Source organism: Ranitomeya imitator, chromosome 1 (assembly GCF_032444005.1).
Source record: "Ranitomeya imitator isolate aRanImi1 chromosome 1, aRanImi1.pri, whole genome shotgun sequence".
Classification (NCBI taxonomy): domain Eukaryota; kingdom Metazoa; phylum Chordata; class Amphibia; order Anura; family Dendrobatidae; genus Ranitomeya; species Ranitomeya imitator.
Window position 1 is genome coordinate 702,429,431 of NC_091282.1, and position 16,822 is coordinate 702,446,252.

At 42.0% G+C, this 16,822-nt stretch overlaps 1 protein-coding gene across 2 annotated transcripts in view; it reads left to right on the plus strand.

The window, feature by feature from the left end:
- SMOC1 (SPARC related modular calcium binding 1) overlaps positions 1-16,822 on the plus strand; it is a 424,008-nt gene that overhangs the window by 234,090 nt on the left and 173,096 nt on the right. For both annotated transcript variants that reach the window (XM_069731655.1, XM_069731664.1), the window contains exons 4-5: positions 362-461; positions 2,029-2,076. In XM_069731655.1, the coding sequence (XP_069587756.1) occupies positions 362-461; positions 2,029-2,076 (148 nt within the window). The remainder of the gene's footprint in view (positions 1-361; positions 462-2,028; positions 2,077-16,822) is intronic.

Sequence of the window (16,822 nt, forward strand, 5' to 3'; positions counted from 1 at the left end):
CAACTTGTGAACACTGACATTACCAGCGCAGGACATCAAGTGTCATTAACCACTATTTATTTGGTATCTGGTTCTCATTCACAAAGGATTTTTGTTTTTGTTTTCAAATACATGTAATACACACCTGAAAAAAAAAGTAAACATTTAAAAAAATATTTTAAAAAGCCTGTGGGAAAATATCTGAAAATAATTATGGTTATACCTACAGTAGGGTGCTTTTTAATAAAAAAAATTGTCAGAGTCTAGAAATGCAATTAAATTACAAAAAAAATTACCGTCTCCAATATAATAAAGAATGAGCATTCGGTCTGGGCGGAGATGAGATTAATATCACTAATGATTTTTGTTTGTTTTTTGGCAGGTCCAATGTCATACTTATACCGGATATTGCTGGTGTGTTACCTCAGATGGTAAACCTGTAAGTGGGTCTTCTGTGCAAAACAAAACACCAACATGTTCAGGTAAGAAAACAATACGTAACAAAATTGGGACTGGGCCTTCACCGATCAAGGCTGGCTTTGTTGCCCATAGCTCGGCTTTTCTTTCTCGCTCTGGTAAAATGAAAGCTACACTGTGACCTGTGGTTGGTTGCTATGGGAAACATGACTGTCGAGCAGTTTTGTTCAATCCGGCTTGGGGTATGTGCACACGACGTCTGGAAAAGTACCTCAAAAACTAAGTAACTGCAAATGGGTCTTGGAAGCCGCCCACTTTCTATGATTCACGGAACAAAAGACGCTGGCGGTGGAGCAGCCACATCAACGACTTCTAAAAGACGCCATGTACACATAGCCTTGGGCTAAGTTCAGACTATGTTTCCTGGTCCATGTATGAGGCCAATAGTTTGGTCAGAAGACCCACTGGCAGTCCAGGCATTATGGTTGACACACAGACCATGAAATTTGGCCGTCTGAACCCAGCCTTAGGCTAAGTTCGCACTGGGTGTTTTTGCTGCATCATTTTTTTTCTGCAGCAAAACCTGAGTGCTTGACAGGAAAGAAACTGCGGCAAAAACGCAGGTTTTTCTGTGTTTTTTGCGACATTTCTGGTGCCTTTTTCATGCATTGCAATGCATTTTTTTTCCATTTAATGGGCGAAACACGCTGAAAGAAGTGATGTGCTCTATGCCCAAAAAACCATGCAAAGCACAAAATACTGATGACAAAAAAACCGAGCTGTGTGCATGAGATTTCTGAAATCTCATAGGCATAGCTGGTACTGTAAAACGCAGCATCAAAATTGCCCAGTGCGAACTTAGCCTTACTGTATTTAACTCCTTAAAGGAGAACAGTCAGGATAGTCATGTGGCTCTATCCGCATGTATCATGAAATAACGATAAGTGCCATCATTAGAAAGAAATATGTTTAATTTGGAATTAATTGAATTAATTTAAGAATGTACGGTAAAATAACAAAAATCCAATCACAGGTCAACTTTAATCTTTCAAGCGTACTAAAGGAACTTACATCTGTGAATGGTAGCTACAGGCAATTTACATAGTAATGTAAAAAATCCACACTGATACTCAGCTGCTGCCCTTAAAAACTGCAGGATGTCGACTGCGTGTGAACGCAGTCTAAAGCGGTTGTTGTCAAGTTAACATGTTATCACCTATCCACATAAGGGATAACTTACTGTATACTGGGGATCCAACCTCTGAAACCCCCACCGATCCTCTGAAAGGAGTCTGCGGTGCTACATTTGACGGTACCATCAGTCAAGCGTGCACCACCACTCCAGTCCTTGTCTGTAGGCCTGCCAAAGATATAAGTCCTAGTAGTCACATAGGCATGGGTAGGAGAGCTTGTGTCACTCCTGAGTTTATTATCATATTTTTTTTGTTGCAAAGGCTTTATATCTGTATATATAATACAAAGAGACTAACATTGGGCAACTGGCAGATTTTATTGCATGCTTAAAAATGCATCTATTCACTCTTCAAATAGTGAATTGCAAGGTAAGATAGAAACCTATATTTTACCATATTATACAATTTAAATGCAACCTGTGTATATATTTCTTTTAAGGTTCGGTAACAGACAAGCCCTCCAGCCAGGGTAATGCCGGCCGGAAAGGTAAGTCAAGTTCTCAGCTGTACTGTGGATTGTGGTAATCCGCAGTGGTGATTTTATTTATCAGTGCGGACTGATAATTGATTGGATCCACAGGAAATAAGGGTCATAGATCTCTTATCAGCTAGAAGTTTTTAATTTCATTTTCTAGGCTTGTTATATGTAAAGCAGTTTTTCAAGACTTGCTCAGTAAGAAAAAAACAAAGAAACACAAACTTGCAAAATATAGTAAAAAGTCTGCAACATTTGTAAATATAATATTCCTTGCTGTTCTGCCACCACCAATCTTGCTTGTTCTATTATGAGAACTAGGCAGAGACGTAGCTAGAGGTTCAGCTCGGGGTGGCAAAACTTCTAAGTGGGCCCCTAACAAGGTAACCCTGATTACAACTTAGGTGGCGCTCCCTAATAATTGGTTTAAGGAACCATCAGCAGTTGACTAGGCTGTAAATGAAAGTAAATAACTGTACAAAGATCAATACCCATATTACCGCCATATGGTTGCAATATAGTGGTAGATACCAGTGCTGCAGAACATGCAAATGATTACAGTACAGTTATACATGGAGACGTAAATATGATGTTCTTACTGATAGTCATTCACTTTTCCTGTCTTCTCCATCTGGCCCAGACAAGTATGAAAACTTCTCCAGTCAGGATTTGTTTGCAATGCCTCCTTTGTGCCCACTAGAAGGTAAAACAGACCTCTAGAATATATTAATGTGCTGTGTAAGTACCCTATAAAACAGTGTTCTCATTTTGCCCTCTAGAAAATAATAATGTCCTCTGTGAGTTACTTTGACAGTCACAATACCTTAAGTGCCCCTATAACAAAAAAGTGTCCCCTTAACATTAATAATGTCCCCTGAGGCTTCCCTTGTACAGCTTCTCTATACAAAGCATATGTCCCCACAGCTCCCCTATACACAGTATGATGTCCCCACAGCTCCCTTCTAGTATATTGCCCAATATATAATGTCCCCACATTGTATAATGGTAGCCAAACTGTACATCGTCCTCTGCAGTAGTCTCAAACTGTGTGATGGTCTAGACCAGGGGTGTCAAACTGCATTCCTCGAGGGCTGCAAACAGGTCATGTTTTCAGGATTTCCTTGTACTGCACAGGTGATAATTTAATCACCAAGTCATTATTTGTGTAGGTGATTAAATTATCACCTGTGCAGTACAAGGAAATCCTGAAAACATGACCTGTTTGCAGCCCTCGCGGAATGCAGTTTGACACCCCTGGTCTACACAGTATATTGGCCACCTTAGTAGCCACCACTCTAAGATGCCCCCCATTAATGGCCCTCACTCCGTATGATGGCCCCACTAGTAGCCCAACTCTGTAGGAGTACCCCCTTGGTAGCCCCCACTCTTTAGAAGGGCACACTTAGTAGGTTCAGCATTCTATCATGTCCCCTTTAGTAGCCACCACTCTGTATGAGGACCCACCTAGTAACCTCAACACTGTATCATGACCCCTTTTGTAGCCCAGCACCCTTGTGTGGATAAAAAGTGTGGCAACTTTATTTTTCATTGAATAAAACAAGGTACAAGGTGGGCCCTCATACAGAGTGGGGTTCTACTAAGGGAGCTTCCTACAGAGTGGTGGCTACTAAGTTGGCATAATACAGTATTGGGGCTACTAGGGGTGACCATTGTAATGAAGCCCTGGATGGGCCTCTCTAGGTCAGGGGCCCAAGACGCCCGCCTCCTCTGCCCTCATGGTAGCTACGCTACTGGGACTAGGACTCAGATCTCCTTAGTAATGTCACAACATATGGTCATATCCTCTAACGGTTGCCTAAAGGTGATCATGTCAGAAAAAATTGTGTTTTTGACAGCAAAAAAACACGGATTCCACAAGAAATTTCCCAATGTAGGGAAAAGGGTTGCAAAAACCACATTCACATGCATGGGATGCAGGATTCTGTAAAAAAAATATAACAAAATCTGCACAAAGTAGTCATTATGTAAACATGCTTTTAGTATATTACATTACTACACATAAAACATCACTGTGGGAAGCAAAATCACTGCCGACGTTATGTTGATTGATAGCTGGCTCAGCGGGAAGATGGCTGTCAATCCACATGACGTTGGCTGTGATGACCAGTCGACAGAGCAGAAAACAAGGAGCTGCTCTATTGGCGTGATGTTACAGAAAGTAGGAGACCGCGAGAGATCGTCACATGACAGCACAGCACTTGATTTGCAACTATCTGCTAATAAGTGCATAACCCCAAAGAGGAAAAAAGTCCTAGATAAACCCTTTAAATTATAACAATTTAGGAAGGGGGCCTACTAAAAATGATTTAAACAGCACCCATAACATAAACAAACCTGTATAAAAATATATACATTGAGCTTCCTCAGTGGCAAAAGCTTATACTGTAATATAAGCCGATATATAATAGTGTAAGCCGAGGGTCATTTGGTTATAGACATATTGTGAAGAAACTGTGAATGTACTCCATTGACTACAATAGAGAAATGAATCTTTAAAATATGCAATTACAATTAAAATAAGATCTGCAAAAAATAAATCTGCGTTTAACCCCCAGCTACATCTGTAATGCAAAACCATTGCGGACCGTGTCCGTAACGTCTGAACATAGCCAACAGGTTCTGGCCCTTGGGTAGTGCACAGTAGCCAAATGGTCAGCCCTTTTTTTATAAAACCTATGCCAATAGTCTCAAAATAGTTGACTTTGTTTTATGAAGAATAATCACAAGACAAAAGAGGTGAAAGATAAATGAGATGGAGGGTACACACCACCAGGGGCCTTTTTTAGCCCTTTCCTAGGCTGCAAAAAGGAAAAAGAAACTTTAAGAGCTGTAATAAGAAGGATCATTAGTCCTGATTTTTGAATGACAATTACCGGATAGCGTCTTTATTGTTCTATGATTTGGTTGTTTGTAGTCAAAAATTGTGCAATCGTTATTTCATTGCTGAAATAATCTCCCCATACACTGATTTCATGCTGTAAATTGAGTAAAATTAGGCTAGGGACTCACTATTTATGGCTACTGGTGGGCGTATACGCTCAGAAGGTACTTGCTTGAAAATAGATACAGTCAGGATGAATGCCTAGGCATCCGTTGCCTATAGGGATTCAATGTAAACATATATTATACACAATAAGGTATACGTTTTGGGTTTTTTGTTTACTCTGAGGCCCTTGGTTTAGAAAAGTACATCCTGCTGCACTTTCCTATTGTGACACTGAGTCACATCTCACGGAGAGACCGAGAGATGGAAAAGTCAAGGAGTCCGAGGTCAGAAGCCAGGAGGGTACGTCATAAACCGAAGGAAGTAAGAAAGGCGTAGTCAGATAATGTTCCCAGGTCAGAATGCCAGGAGACAGGGAATAACAGCAGCAAGGGTTAAATAGGAGTTGATCTGCAGTACCCAAGAGTGGCCATTAAACAGTGTACAGATTGATGAAATGCTGCACTGTTAACACCTAACTTCCACCAGAGATGCTAACCGTTGATCGGTTGAGGTGCCGTATTTAAACTTCCCACTGATATGATATTCATTGTATAGTGGGAGACCCCTTTAATCTTACAGAGGTACTTTAAGAACAGGCATTTGCATTTCTACAAAACAGCCAATGAGAGCAAGCAGTAAAGATTGGGGAAGGGTGCAGCAACCTGAGCATGTGTAATGGAGCAAATAGATTTATGACTCCATTGAACTCCAATAGACACTGTAGCTGAACTGGAGTCGTTAATTAAAGCTCTGCTCTAAACAAGCAGTGATCAAAAGCAACCAAGCAGCAATGACTGAAGAAAATAGTCAAAAGGTAAGCACCAATGGCAGTGACTTTTGTATACAGTATAATCTTACCAAGACTACAAAGTTAAAGGGGTTGTCCAGGACTTAGTTTTTAGAGGCCCATAGTTAAAAAAAAATCAAACAAACAGGCAGGTAGACGCTAACAGAGGCGACTACCTGCCTGTTCTACAATAGTGACCGCTCCTGCCCATGATTCAGCTGCTTCACGTCAACAGATCATGTCTTCCTCTTCCACTCTGCTCTGTCAATGTTGTGACTGCTGATGTTATGCTGATTGGTAGCCGGCTCCCCACAGCTAGACAGTGGGGAGCTGTCTGTCAATCATTATGACGCCACCAGTCATACCCCGTCAACAGAGCAGAGTGGAAGAGAAGCTGCTACTCTGTCAATGTGACATCTGCAGAAGCCACAGAATCACAACAGGCGTGTTCTGTGATCACTGTATGCCAGCAGAGATCAGCAACAGCCACAACATGCAGGTAGATAGCAACTACCTGCCCGTTAGTAATTAGGCTTGTAGTAAAAAAAATGAAATAGTCCTGGATAACCCCTTTAAGTGTACCTTTACTTTTATGAATCATTGTGCCGTTCACATGTAGAGATCCATTATTCCATATCCCATACATTTTAAAAGATTTTGTTATCCAATAACTGTATTTTTTGTAAGGCAGGATGAAAAATGAAAGGTAAGTGATCCCAATATAAAAACCATAACAAGCCAAACTGTCAGAATAAATCGACAAAGTATTCTCCTGATGGCTGGAAGTGAGCATCAAATAGTCACATCATTTTCTGGGATGCTGATTTGGTCATGTACATTCCACCTGTGTCCTGTCTCCTGCAGTTTGATGAATGTTTGCCATATTACCATGAGATTTCCTATCCCAATAAGGGACTTGGAATTAAGCTACAGCACTAAAGTAAAGCATGGGAAACATCAAGACATTGCGAGGGTAATTTACAGCATTAAACATGTGGTGATGCAGTGCAAATCTTTTCTTAGTGATGACATACACTTTTGCAAAAGTTTTGGGGAGTAAAGGAGACGTATTCTCGTAAAACAGGGCAGCCCGCAGTCGATACAATGACCAGTGGGAAGAATGAACACAGCAAATGCTTTCCAAGATGAAGCAGTGCTATGTGATTAAGTCCAAAAACAAAAATTGTATTTTCATGGGCAATGCTAAATGATTACGAAAGTGCTTCTCTATATATGCCAGGAAGTTGTGTATATCAATCAGCCATGACCTTAAAACCCCTAAAGATGTTCAATGTATCTGGCACCAAGACGTTAGGACTTGGGAGAAGATCCTTTAGATCCTGTAACTTGCCATGGAGGACCTCCATGAGTAATACTTTTCCAGCATACCCACAGATGCTAGATCAAACAGAGATCAAGGGGAATTTGGAGGCCAAGTCATCACCTTGACCTGTTTTGTTCCTAAAGCTATTACTGAAAAATGTTTTCAGTATGGTACTGAAAAAGGCCACTGACATTAAGAAATGCCACTGTTATGAAGGGCTGTACTTGGTCTGTAATAATTAGGTAAGTGCAAGAGTATTATCCATATGAAGGCCAAGACCCAAATATTCCTAGCAGAACATTGACCATAGCATCACACAGATTCTGCCAGTTCACCTTCCTCTACTAGTGCATCTTGGTAGAGAGGGTTAGCACAATGTGACAGCACGGTCAATCGAAAAGTCAGAAGTTTCTGGCTGCTGGATCCCCGGCATGCATTATCATTAGTCAGGCGGCCGCGACGTTATCCTTGTGGCTGAAATCTTGGAAGGTAAGACATTCGTGGGCCTCCCATCCAGTGGCTAGAGACTACTGACCTGGTCAATGGACCAGAGTACTGCGAATCAATCAGTCAACCTCTACATCTTTTCTCCACGTAAGTAGTGCACAAAGACATTCGGATAAGAGGAATCGGGCCACCTATTTCCACTGCGCTATTGACCACTTCTGATTCTTGCACGCGCTTTGCTTTGGACAGAGTTCATTATGAGCCTATGACTGGGCTTGAACTATGCAGACCCATAAGTAGCAATCTATGATTTGGTTTTCTGACATAATTTTTTTAACCATTTTTTTTAAACCGCTTTTTTATGAGAAGAGACTAGATGGCTAGTCTTGACTGCCAGAGTACATCTGAGCCTGTCACTGGTTCAGCAACTGTCCTTTCTTGGATCACTTTTCTTAGGTTTCAGCCACTGTATCCCAAGGAAACCTCACAAGACCATTTTTTAGATATTTGACTTCATCGCTATGCAATTAGCATATATCAGATCCTTATGCTTGCCAATATCTCCTGCTTCCAAGACGATGACTTCCAAGAGCTGACTCTTTAACTTGCTGCATAATATATCCAATCTCTTGACATATGCCATTGTAAAAAGAAGATAATCTATATTGTTCACCTGGTAGTGGTTTCAATGTTATGGCAGGTTAGTATATGATCTTTTGCTGTCTCTTCGGAATCCCTTCAAAGTGGGAGACGATGTAGCATGCTTGAGAGCCACATCACAGAACTAATAAGAACAAATATCCAGTACAAATTTGTTGCACAAAGGAAGCATCTCTTTAATAACATGTAAAATATAGGCTTTGTACTTCCTATTATTGTGAAAATAGTTTTATGTCTACATTTAAAGAGGTTCCTTTATGTTTAATCCTGCAAGCTCCTGCAATGAAGCTATGGCTAGACACAGGGAAGAAGATGTCAATCACGCTGAGAGGGCATGATTACTGAACCCTAGACTGGGACTAGTCCGGGGTATTAGATGACCCACCGGACTAGTTCTGGCTAATTCGCATATCATGAGTGGCAAAACAAAAGGGTTTTTTTGTCACTCAGAGCTTCAGTGTTTTCTCTCACCAGACTCTTGATTTAAAATGCATCTGGTGCTTGGGGATGGGGACAACATGGGCCTGTGTGATTTCAAATGCCAGGGCTGAATTTCATCCCCAGTCCGTACCCAGCTGTGTCTCACCGTACAGGATCATTGTCTAGGAGAGGAAGCAAAAGAGAGTATACAGACAGGATCACAGCTGATTCTTTCTTTGAGGTAGAACAATGTTTAATAATTAATAATCTTAATTTTTATATAGCGCTAACATATTCCGCAGCGCTTTACAGTTTGCACACATTATCATCGCTGTCCCCGTTATGGCTCACAATCTAAATTCCCTATCAGTATGTCTTTAGAATTAGGGAGGAAACTGGAGTACCCGGAGGAAACCCACGCAAACACGGAGAGAACATACAAACTCCTTGCAGATGTTGTCCTTGGTGGGGTTTGAATCCGGGACCCCAGCACTGCAAGGCTGCGGTGCTAACCACTGAGCCACCGTGCTGCCCTAATGTTTAAAAATAGGCAGGGAAATGTCTTTCCTCACAAAAGAATCAGCTGTGATACCGCGCTTTAATGTCTGTATAGTCTATTTTGTGTCCTCCCCTGGCCGGGAGCTGTGGCATGATCAGACCATGTTCCTGTTACCGTGTTACTCAGTACACAGCAGAGGCACATTTATAAGATTATCTCAGCACAGAAACATTTTTTTTAATACATCCCATTGTGGAAGCTCTTATTATTCCAATATCTATTTATTAAAATGTTCTTTCTTTCTGGTAAAACCCCTTTAATGATCTGGCATGTCTGATTCAATGTCGGGCAGTGGCTCTCTGATGTAGAACACAGGAGCAGAGCGAGCGCTACTATGTATGGGAGAGATGGTAGAGTTAGCTGCCGGTCAAACGATCGGCTGAACCACTGCTTGTCCAACAGCCATCTAAGATATTTGGGGGCGTTTACTCTATCCAGATAGACATCTATCTGAACGTTTTGGTTTATTCCATAAAGCCAAAAGGCCCATCCTTGCTTGATTAATTCCACTTAGCTATGGTTTGTGCAAAGCCATGTATGAAATACCTAAAAACTGAACGTAAATTAAAAATAAAAAAATAATAATAATCTCAAATACTTCAACTTGCCATGCAGACGCTTTTACAAAATGACCGCATTAAAGTGGTAGTAAATCTAGCAGAATTTTACTAACTGTAGACTGCTTCCTTCCAAGACAAACCTTGACATTTTATTTCCACATATTAAAAGACAAGAATAAATACAGATCCATACACAAATAGTTTCAGTAGAAAATATCTGTATTTTTAAAATGAAATTTGAACAGCATATAATGTTGTAATAGTAAGATAAATTAAATTTAATTAGTGTTTTTTACACCAAAATTATCACCCCAAAATTTGGGTGATTGGGCAGTAAAAACAGACAGTTAAAGTTCAATAAGACTGATGAAGAAAACCTGTTTTTCAGCTTATCAATGTCAGCCTGGCTCAGGGAAACCCAGAAACCCCTTAAAGGGAACCTGTCACCCCCAAAATCGATGGTGAGGTAAGTTCACCGTCATCAGGGGCTTATCTACAGCATTCTGTAATGCTGTAGATAAGCCCCCGATGTTACCTAAAAAAGGAGAAAAAGAGGTTAGATTATACTCACCCAGGGGCGGTCCGCTGCGGTCCGGGTCCGATGGGTGTCTCAGGTCCTGTCCGGCGCCTCCCATCTTCATTCCATGACGTCCTCTTCTGGTCTTCACGCCGCGGCTGCAGCGCAGGCATACTTTGTCTGCCCTGTTGAGGGCAGAGCAAAGTACTGCAGTGCACAGGCGCCGGGAAAGGTCAGAGAGGCCCAGCGTCTGCAAACTGCAGTACTTTATGTTGCCCTCAACAGGGCAGACAAAGTACGTCTGCGCTGCAGCATGAAGATCAGAAGAGGACGTCATGGAATGAAGATGGGAGGTGCCGGACCGGACCTGAGACACCCATCGAACCCGGACCGCAGCGGGACCGCCCCTGGGTGAGTATAATCTAACCTCTTTTTCTCCTCTTTCAGGTTACATCGGGGGCTTATCTACAGCATAACAGAATGCTGTAGATAAGCCCCTGATGCCAGTGAGCTTACCTCACCATCAATTTTGGGGGTGTCAGGTTCCCTTTAAGAAGTATTGTCTGCTAAACATATCTGGTACTATAAAATTCAAACGAATGGTTGCCAAAAGCTTGGTTTGGATCATTCGGGGCAGAAGCCCATCTGACATATTGGCTCTTTGCTCTGATTTATAGAGGAAGATTCTGAACAAGGGACTTCACTCTATGGCAATTTTATTCCTTAATAGGAGACATATATAGAGGTTGTTGATATGAGAAAAAACTTTTAAGTCATTATTGATAAGGCAGACGCAGATAATTATTCACCCTTGGCTTATGGGGCGCATAATCTGTGAATGAGGGATTTGTTAAAAACTACTGAAACTCCCAGTGCATTATTATTTCTTTGCCAATTGAAGTATTTAAATACTTGATTTCCTAGAATTTATCACTTATGATCATCCTACTTTAAGGTGATTAGTGAAAATACAATCATGTAATTCTTATGACATTCGGAAACTGGCACTTAAGTGGAAGTTTCACGTTTGGTGAGTTACATTCTGGTTGACTGGAAAAAAAGAGCCATCTATAGTAATATTTTAGGGTAATGAATCGTGAGTGACTCTGATCTATATTTATTACCTGAATTACTGTCTTAAAAAAATAAATATATATATCTACTATATAATTGTCTAAGAGTCACTTCCGTCTTTCTGTCTGTCCTTCTTTCTGTCACGGAAATCCAAAGTCGCTGTGTTATGATCTGGTAATTCAGTACCACAATGGACATAGAAGTCAGAGCACATACAGTGACCTGACAATAACCCAAAAATATAGAACGAGCTCTGAGACGTGGAAACTCTGCTGACCGCAATCCCTAATCCTCTCCAACCACACACTAGGTGCAGCCGTGGATTGCGCCTAACGCTCCCTATGCAACTCGGCACAGCCTGAGAAACTAGCTAGCCTGAAGATAGAAAATAAGCCTACCTTGCCTCAGAGAAACACCCCAAAGGAAAAGGCAGCCCCCACATATAATGACTGTGAGTTAAGATGAAAAGACAAACGTAGAGATGAAATAGATTTAGCAAAGTGAGGCCCGACTTTCTGAACAGAGCGAGGATAGGAAAGGTAACTTTGCGGTCAACACAAAACCCTACAAACAACCACGCAAAGGGGGCAAAAAGACCCTCCGTACCGAACTAACGGCACAGAGGTACACCCTCTGCATCCCAGAGCTTCCAGCAAGCAAGAAAAAACAAATAAGCAATGCTGGACAGAAAAAACAGCAAACAAAATAGCAAAAGCGGAACTTAGCTATGCAGAGCAGCAGGCCACAGGAACGATCCAGGAGGAGACAGGTCCAATACTAGAACATTGACTGAAAGCCAGGATCAAAGCACTAGGTGGAGTTAAATAGAACAGCACCTAACGACTTCACCACATCACCTGAGGAAGGAAACTCAGAAGCCGCAGTACCACTCCACCAACGGAAGCTCACAGAGAGAATCAGCCGAAGTACCACTTGTGACCACAGGAGGGAGCTCTGTCACAGAATTCACAACATCGCTGATTGGTCTTGGCCGTTTTGCCACGACCAATCAGCGACGGGCACAGTCCGGCAGCAAAATGGCCGCTCCTTACTCCCCGCAGTCAGTGACCGCTCCATAATCCCATCCAGTCAGCGCTCACAAAGGGTTAATGGCAGCGTTAACGGACCGTGTTATGCCGCGGTGTAACGCACTCCGTTAACGCTGCTATTAACCCTGTGTGACCAACTTTGCCTATGCAGCATCAATAGTAAAAAGATCTAATGTTAAAAATAGTAAAAAAAATTAAAAAATAGTTATATACTCACCGTCCGTCGACCCCTCGGATCCAGAACAGGCTTTTCCCACTCCTCGCGACGCTCCAGTGACCGCTCCATGCATTGCGATCTCGCGAGATGATGACGTAGCGGTTTCGCGAGACCGCTATGACATCACCTCGCGAGACCACAATGCACTCTTGGGACCGGAGCGTGTGAGGAGCATCGGTAAACGCTTCGCCTAGATCCGGGGGCCAACGGAAGGTGAGTATATAACTATTTTTTATTTTAATTCTGTTTTTTAACAGGGATATGATGCCCACTTTGCTATATACTGTGTGGGCTGTGTTATATACTGCGTGGCCTGTGCTATGTACTACGTGGCCTGTGCTATGTACTACGTGGGCTGTGCAATATACTACGTGGGCTGTGCAATATATTACGTGGCAGTGCAATATACTATGTGGCTTGGCTGTGCAATATACTACGTGGCTGTGCTATATACTCTGAGGGCTGTGCTATATACTACGTGGCTGTGCTATACACTACATGGGCTGTTATATGCTACGTGGGCTGTGCTATATACTATGTGGGCCGTGCTATATACTACGTGGGCTGTGTTATACACTACGTGGGCTGTTATACACTATGTGGGCTGTGTTATACACTACATGGGCTGTGTTATACACTACGTGGGCTGTGTTATACACTACGCGGGCTGTGTTATATACTGCGTGCGTGGGCTGTTATATACTATGTGAGCTGTGTTATACATTACATGGGCTGTTATACACTACGTGAGCTGTGTTATATGCTATGTGGGCTGTTATAAACTATGTGGCTGTGTTATATGCTATGTGGGCTGTTATACACTCCGTGGGCTGTGCTATATGCTCCGTGGGCTGTGTTATATACTACGTGGTTGTGCTATATACTCCGTAGGCTGTGCTATATACTCTGAGGGCTGTGCTATATACTACGTGGCTGTGCTATATACTACGTGGCTGTGCAATATACTACATGGCTGTGCTATGTACTACATGGCTGTGCTATTTACTACGTGGCCGGCCACGAACAATCAGCGACTGGCGCAGTCCGGCCGCGAATTGGCGCGGGATTTGAACCACGCTTCGCTAATTGGTCGCGGTTGGCCGAATCCTGTGTATTCAATGTATTATTCTAAAATCTTCATAAATAAACTACATACTTATTCTAGAATACCCGATGCATTAGAATCGGTCTACCATCTAGTATATATATAATTACAATAGATTTCTGCATTGGGGACATTAAATCGCTGCAGCAGTTCTCTCCCTAGGCCCAATATAGGCGCAGAGTTATTGTCCGTAGTGACATAACAGTCAAGGGTGTAACAATGATGGGTGCTGGAATTGCCCTGGACACTTTGGGGGGCCCAGAAGGTCCCTTTGACCCATATGAGAAAACAAATACTATTAAAAACCTGATTAAAGACAATATGTCGACAGTCCAATATCTCATCATAATGCACAATTCCACCTTATTTTGAAGTGGAAATGGGTCTCCTTTCCTCTTGGGTCTTTATGTGGCTGCACAGGTTGCAACAATGGTAAGTATGCCCCAGCGCATGAACTTTGACTTATACCATTGATGAGTTATCATGGCAGCATCTCTCATCTCTCTATTCATTTTCTACACTCTTTCACAGAGTTGTCATTTAGATCGGTATTGTACGGAAAGCATGAGGAGAGCATCCATAGGTAATTTGGATTCCTCTCTGCTTTGTATTTATAAGTATCAATTTTAACAGAATAATCCCTGCCCATGATCACAATGCCTTTTTGTAAGAGTAGCTCATGCCCTGGCAGATCTGACGTGTCCATGTATTACCATGGCAGTCATTCAGTTAAATGTCCAGCATACAATGTCTCATTTTCCCAGCAGCGGTGAATGGGGAAGAGATAAGCTGGCCCCATGAAAATGAACTGAACAAGCATATTTTTGAAAAGTGGCTCTTTATGTGACAACCTCTTTACGGAATTGATTTTATTGCATATTCATAATATATTAAAATGACCGCAAAGGTGGCAATGAACTTTAAGGAACACGCAAAAAACCTGAATACACTTTTATTTCTAGTGAAGGGCCCAAGATGGCTGTCATGCACCACTCTTTCTGGCCTCACAGTAGGCTTAACTGGGAGTGCATTTTTTGGTGAAACATTTTCTTTAAAATGGTTGTCCCAGAACCTTAACTAATCACTATTGGAATTTAACAATCATGAAATTTGGGGTCCTGTCTCAGTCATTTAAATGAAATATAGACCTTGCTGCCCCAATCAAAGTCTCAGGCTGGTGAAGGTAGTGATTGGCTAGCTACATCAGTTCCATACATCTAGAATAGCTCACCAATGTTGTGGTGACTGATGGGGAGCAGCAATCAGACACTTACATTATACACACTTCATGCTTTGATTGTGGGACAAAAGCATTACATATCTGTCGGTTGAATGCTCGTTGGGATGACTTCTATTTCTCCTGTCTCTCCTCTGCACAAGAACGTAGGTTCAGCTCAGCCAAGCGTTCATATGTTTTCAAAAGGAGAGAGAGCAGAGAAAAATGCTGCCAGACTCCAAAAGGGTCAGGTGTTAACATTCAAGCTGCAGGACCCTTATCTCACGCAAAAGCATCAGTCTGGATGAAGAGACAGGAGGCCCCAATTCACATTTGCCTGTTGGCCGGTTTCACCAATATGGAGAGAATTGACCGATTTTAGTCTGTGTATTTGGGCCTTTACACTTTTAACGTATTTGTATAACTAATTGTAAGCTAGTAGCAATCAAGATACCTGTAAGTATAGTTACTTCTTTTTTTTATGGGCTGCCTAATCCTGTGGCGCCTAATTTTAGAATACCCCCTAAGCTTTGTATACTTTAATATGGCTCTTGCCAGTTAGCAGTGCCAAATGTAAGACCTCATCATTTACTTCATAGTTTAAATAGTGTGAAAGTGCTGGAGGTGTTCCTGTTTTGGGGAAAAAGTGACAGGCCATGATTAATCATACAAAATCAGAGTGATGGACACAGCTAATAGCTACCATGTCAGACAGAGACTTTAACCTGCTGCGGATTTACGAAACCGCAAGTATTTATGGTTAAAAGTATTTCAAGGTTAAATACAAATCTAGTAAATTAAAGTGCAATACTAAATATTGTCTATGCGATCATACAAGAAAAAGTCACACAAGCAGTCCATTTCTATAACCGCTTATTGCCACAGTTCCTTTAAGATTATTATTTATTTTATTTTTAAAAGAGAGCCTATTACAAAAACTGGCCTGTTAGAATCACCTGGTGAAGTGGATCCTCCAAGACCAAGGTCTGGGTGGGCACACGAGTATCCATGAGGCACGCAGGAGACTGGGAACAGATGGCTGAAGTACTGGAAGCCATAGGCAGACAAGAGATGCTCTGGAGACTGCAGATAGGTAACAGAGGTCCTGGAAGCCGCAGGGAGACAGGAGACATTATGGAGACCGCAGACAGGTATCGGAAGTATTAGACAGGTAGCAGACATACTAGAAGTCACAGGCAGACAGGAGATGTCCTGGAGACCACAGACAGGTCTCAGAATCATTATCATCAGGTCTTAATACCAAGACACAGGTGTATAGGCCCAAACAGATGATAACATGGGAGCATGCTGGGCCACTTGCAAAGACCAACATGGAGCACAACAGAGTTCAGTGTGAGGGGAGCAGGATTTTATAATAATTCCACTTTCCCTACAACGTTATTTAGAATGATTTTTTTTCCAGAAACTGTGCTACACATGGGACAAAACTGCAACACCAAACACAGCCTATGGACAAGAGTGGCGCTGTTTCAGAAAAAAGTTTTCTAATCCTGGAAAACCTCTTAGAACAGCTTTACCCAGTGACACTATAGAGGCATTGGGAGGGCTACAACTGAAAAGATCTCTTGATCTCTGTTGTATGTAAATCCTTATGTGTAATATATAGATGGCTCCAGATGGTTGGATCTGAGTGGCAGCCCCTTTAAGGAGTAAGTTCTCTGTTCTAGTTCACAGAGGGCTATTGTGAACACATGAGCTATAATGTCAATATATCCTATGGACTGAGCAGAGATTGTAACCATGATTTCCTCCATTGAGCCATTTTGAAGACTAAACCTAGACTTTTCATCATCAT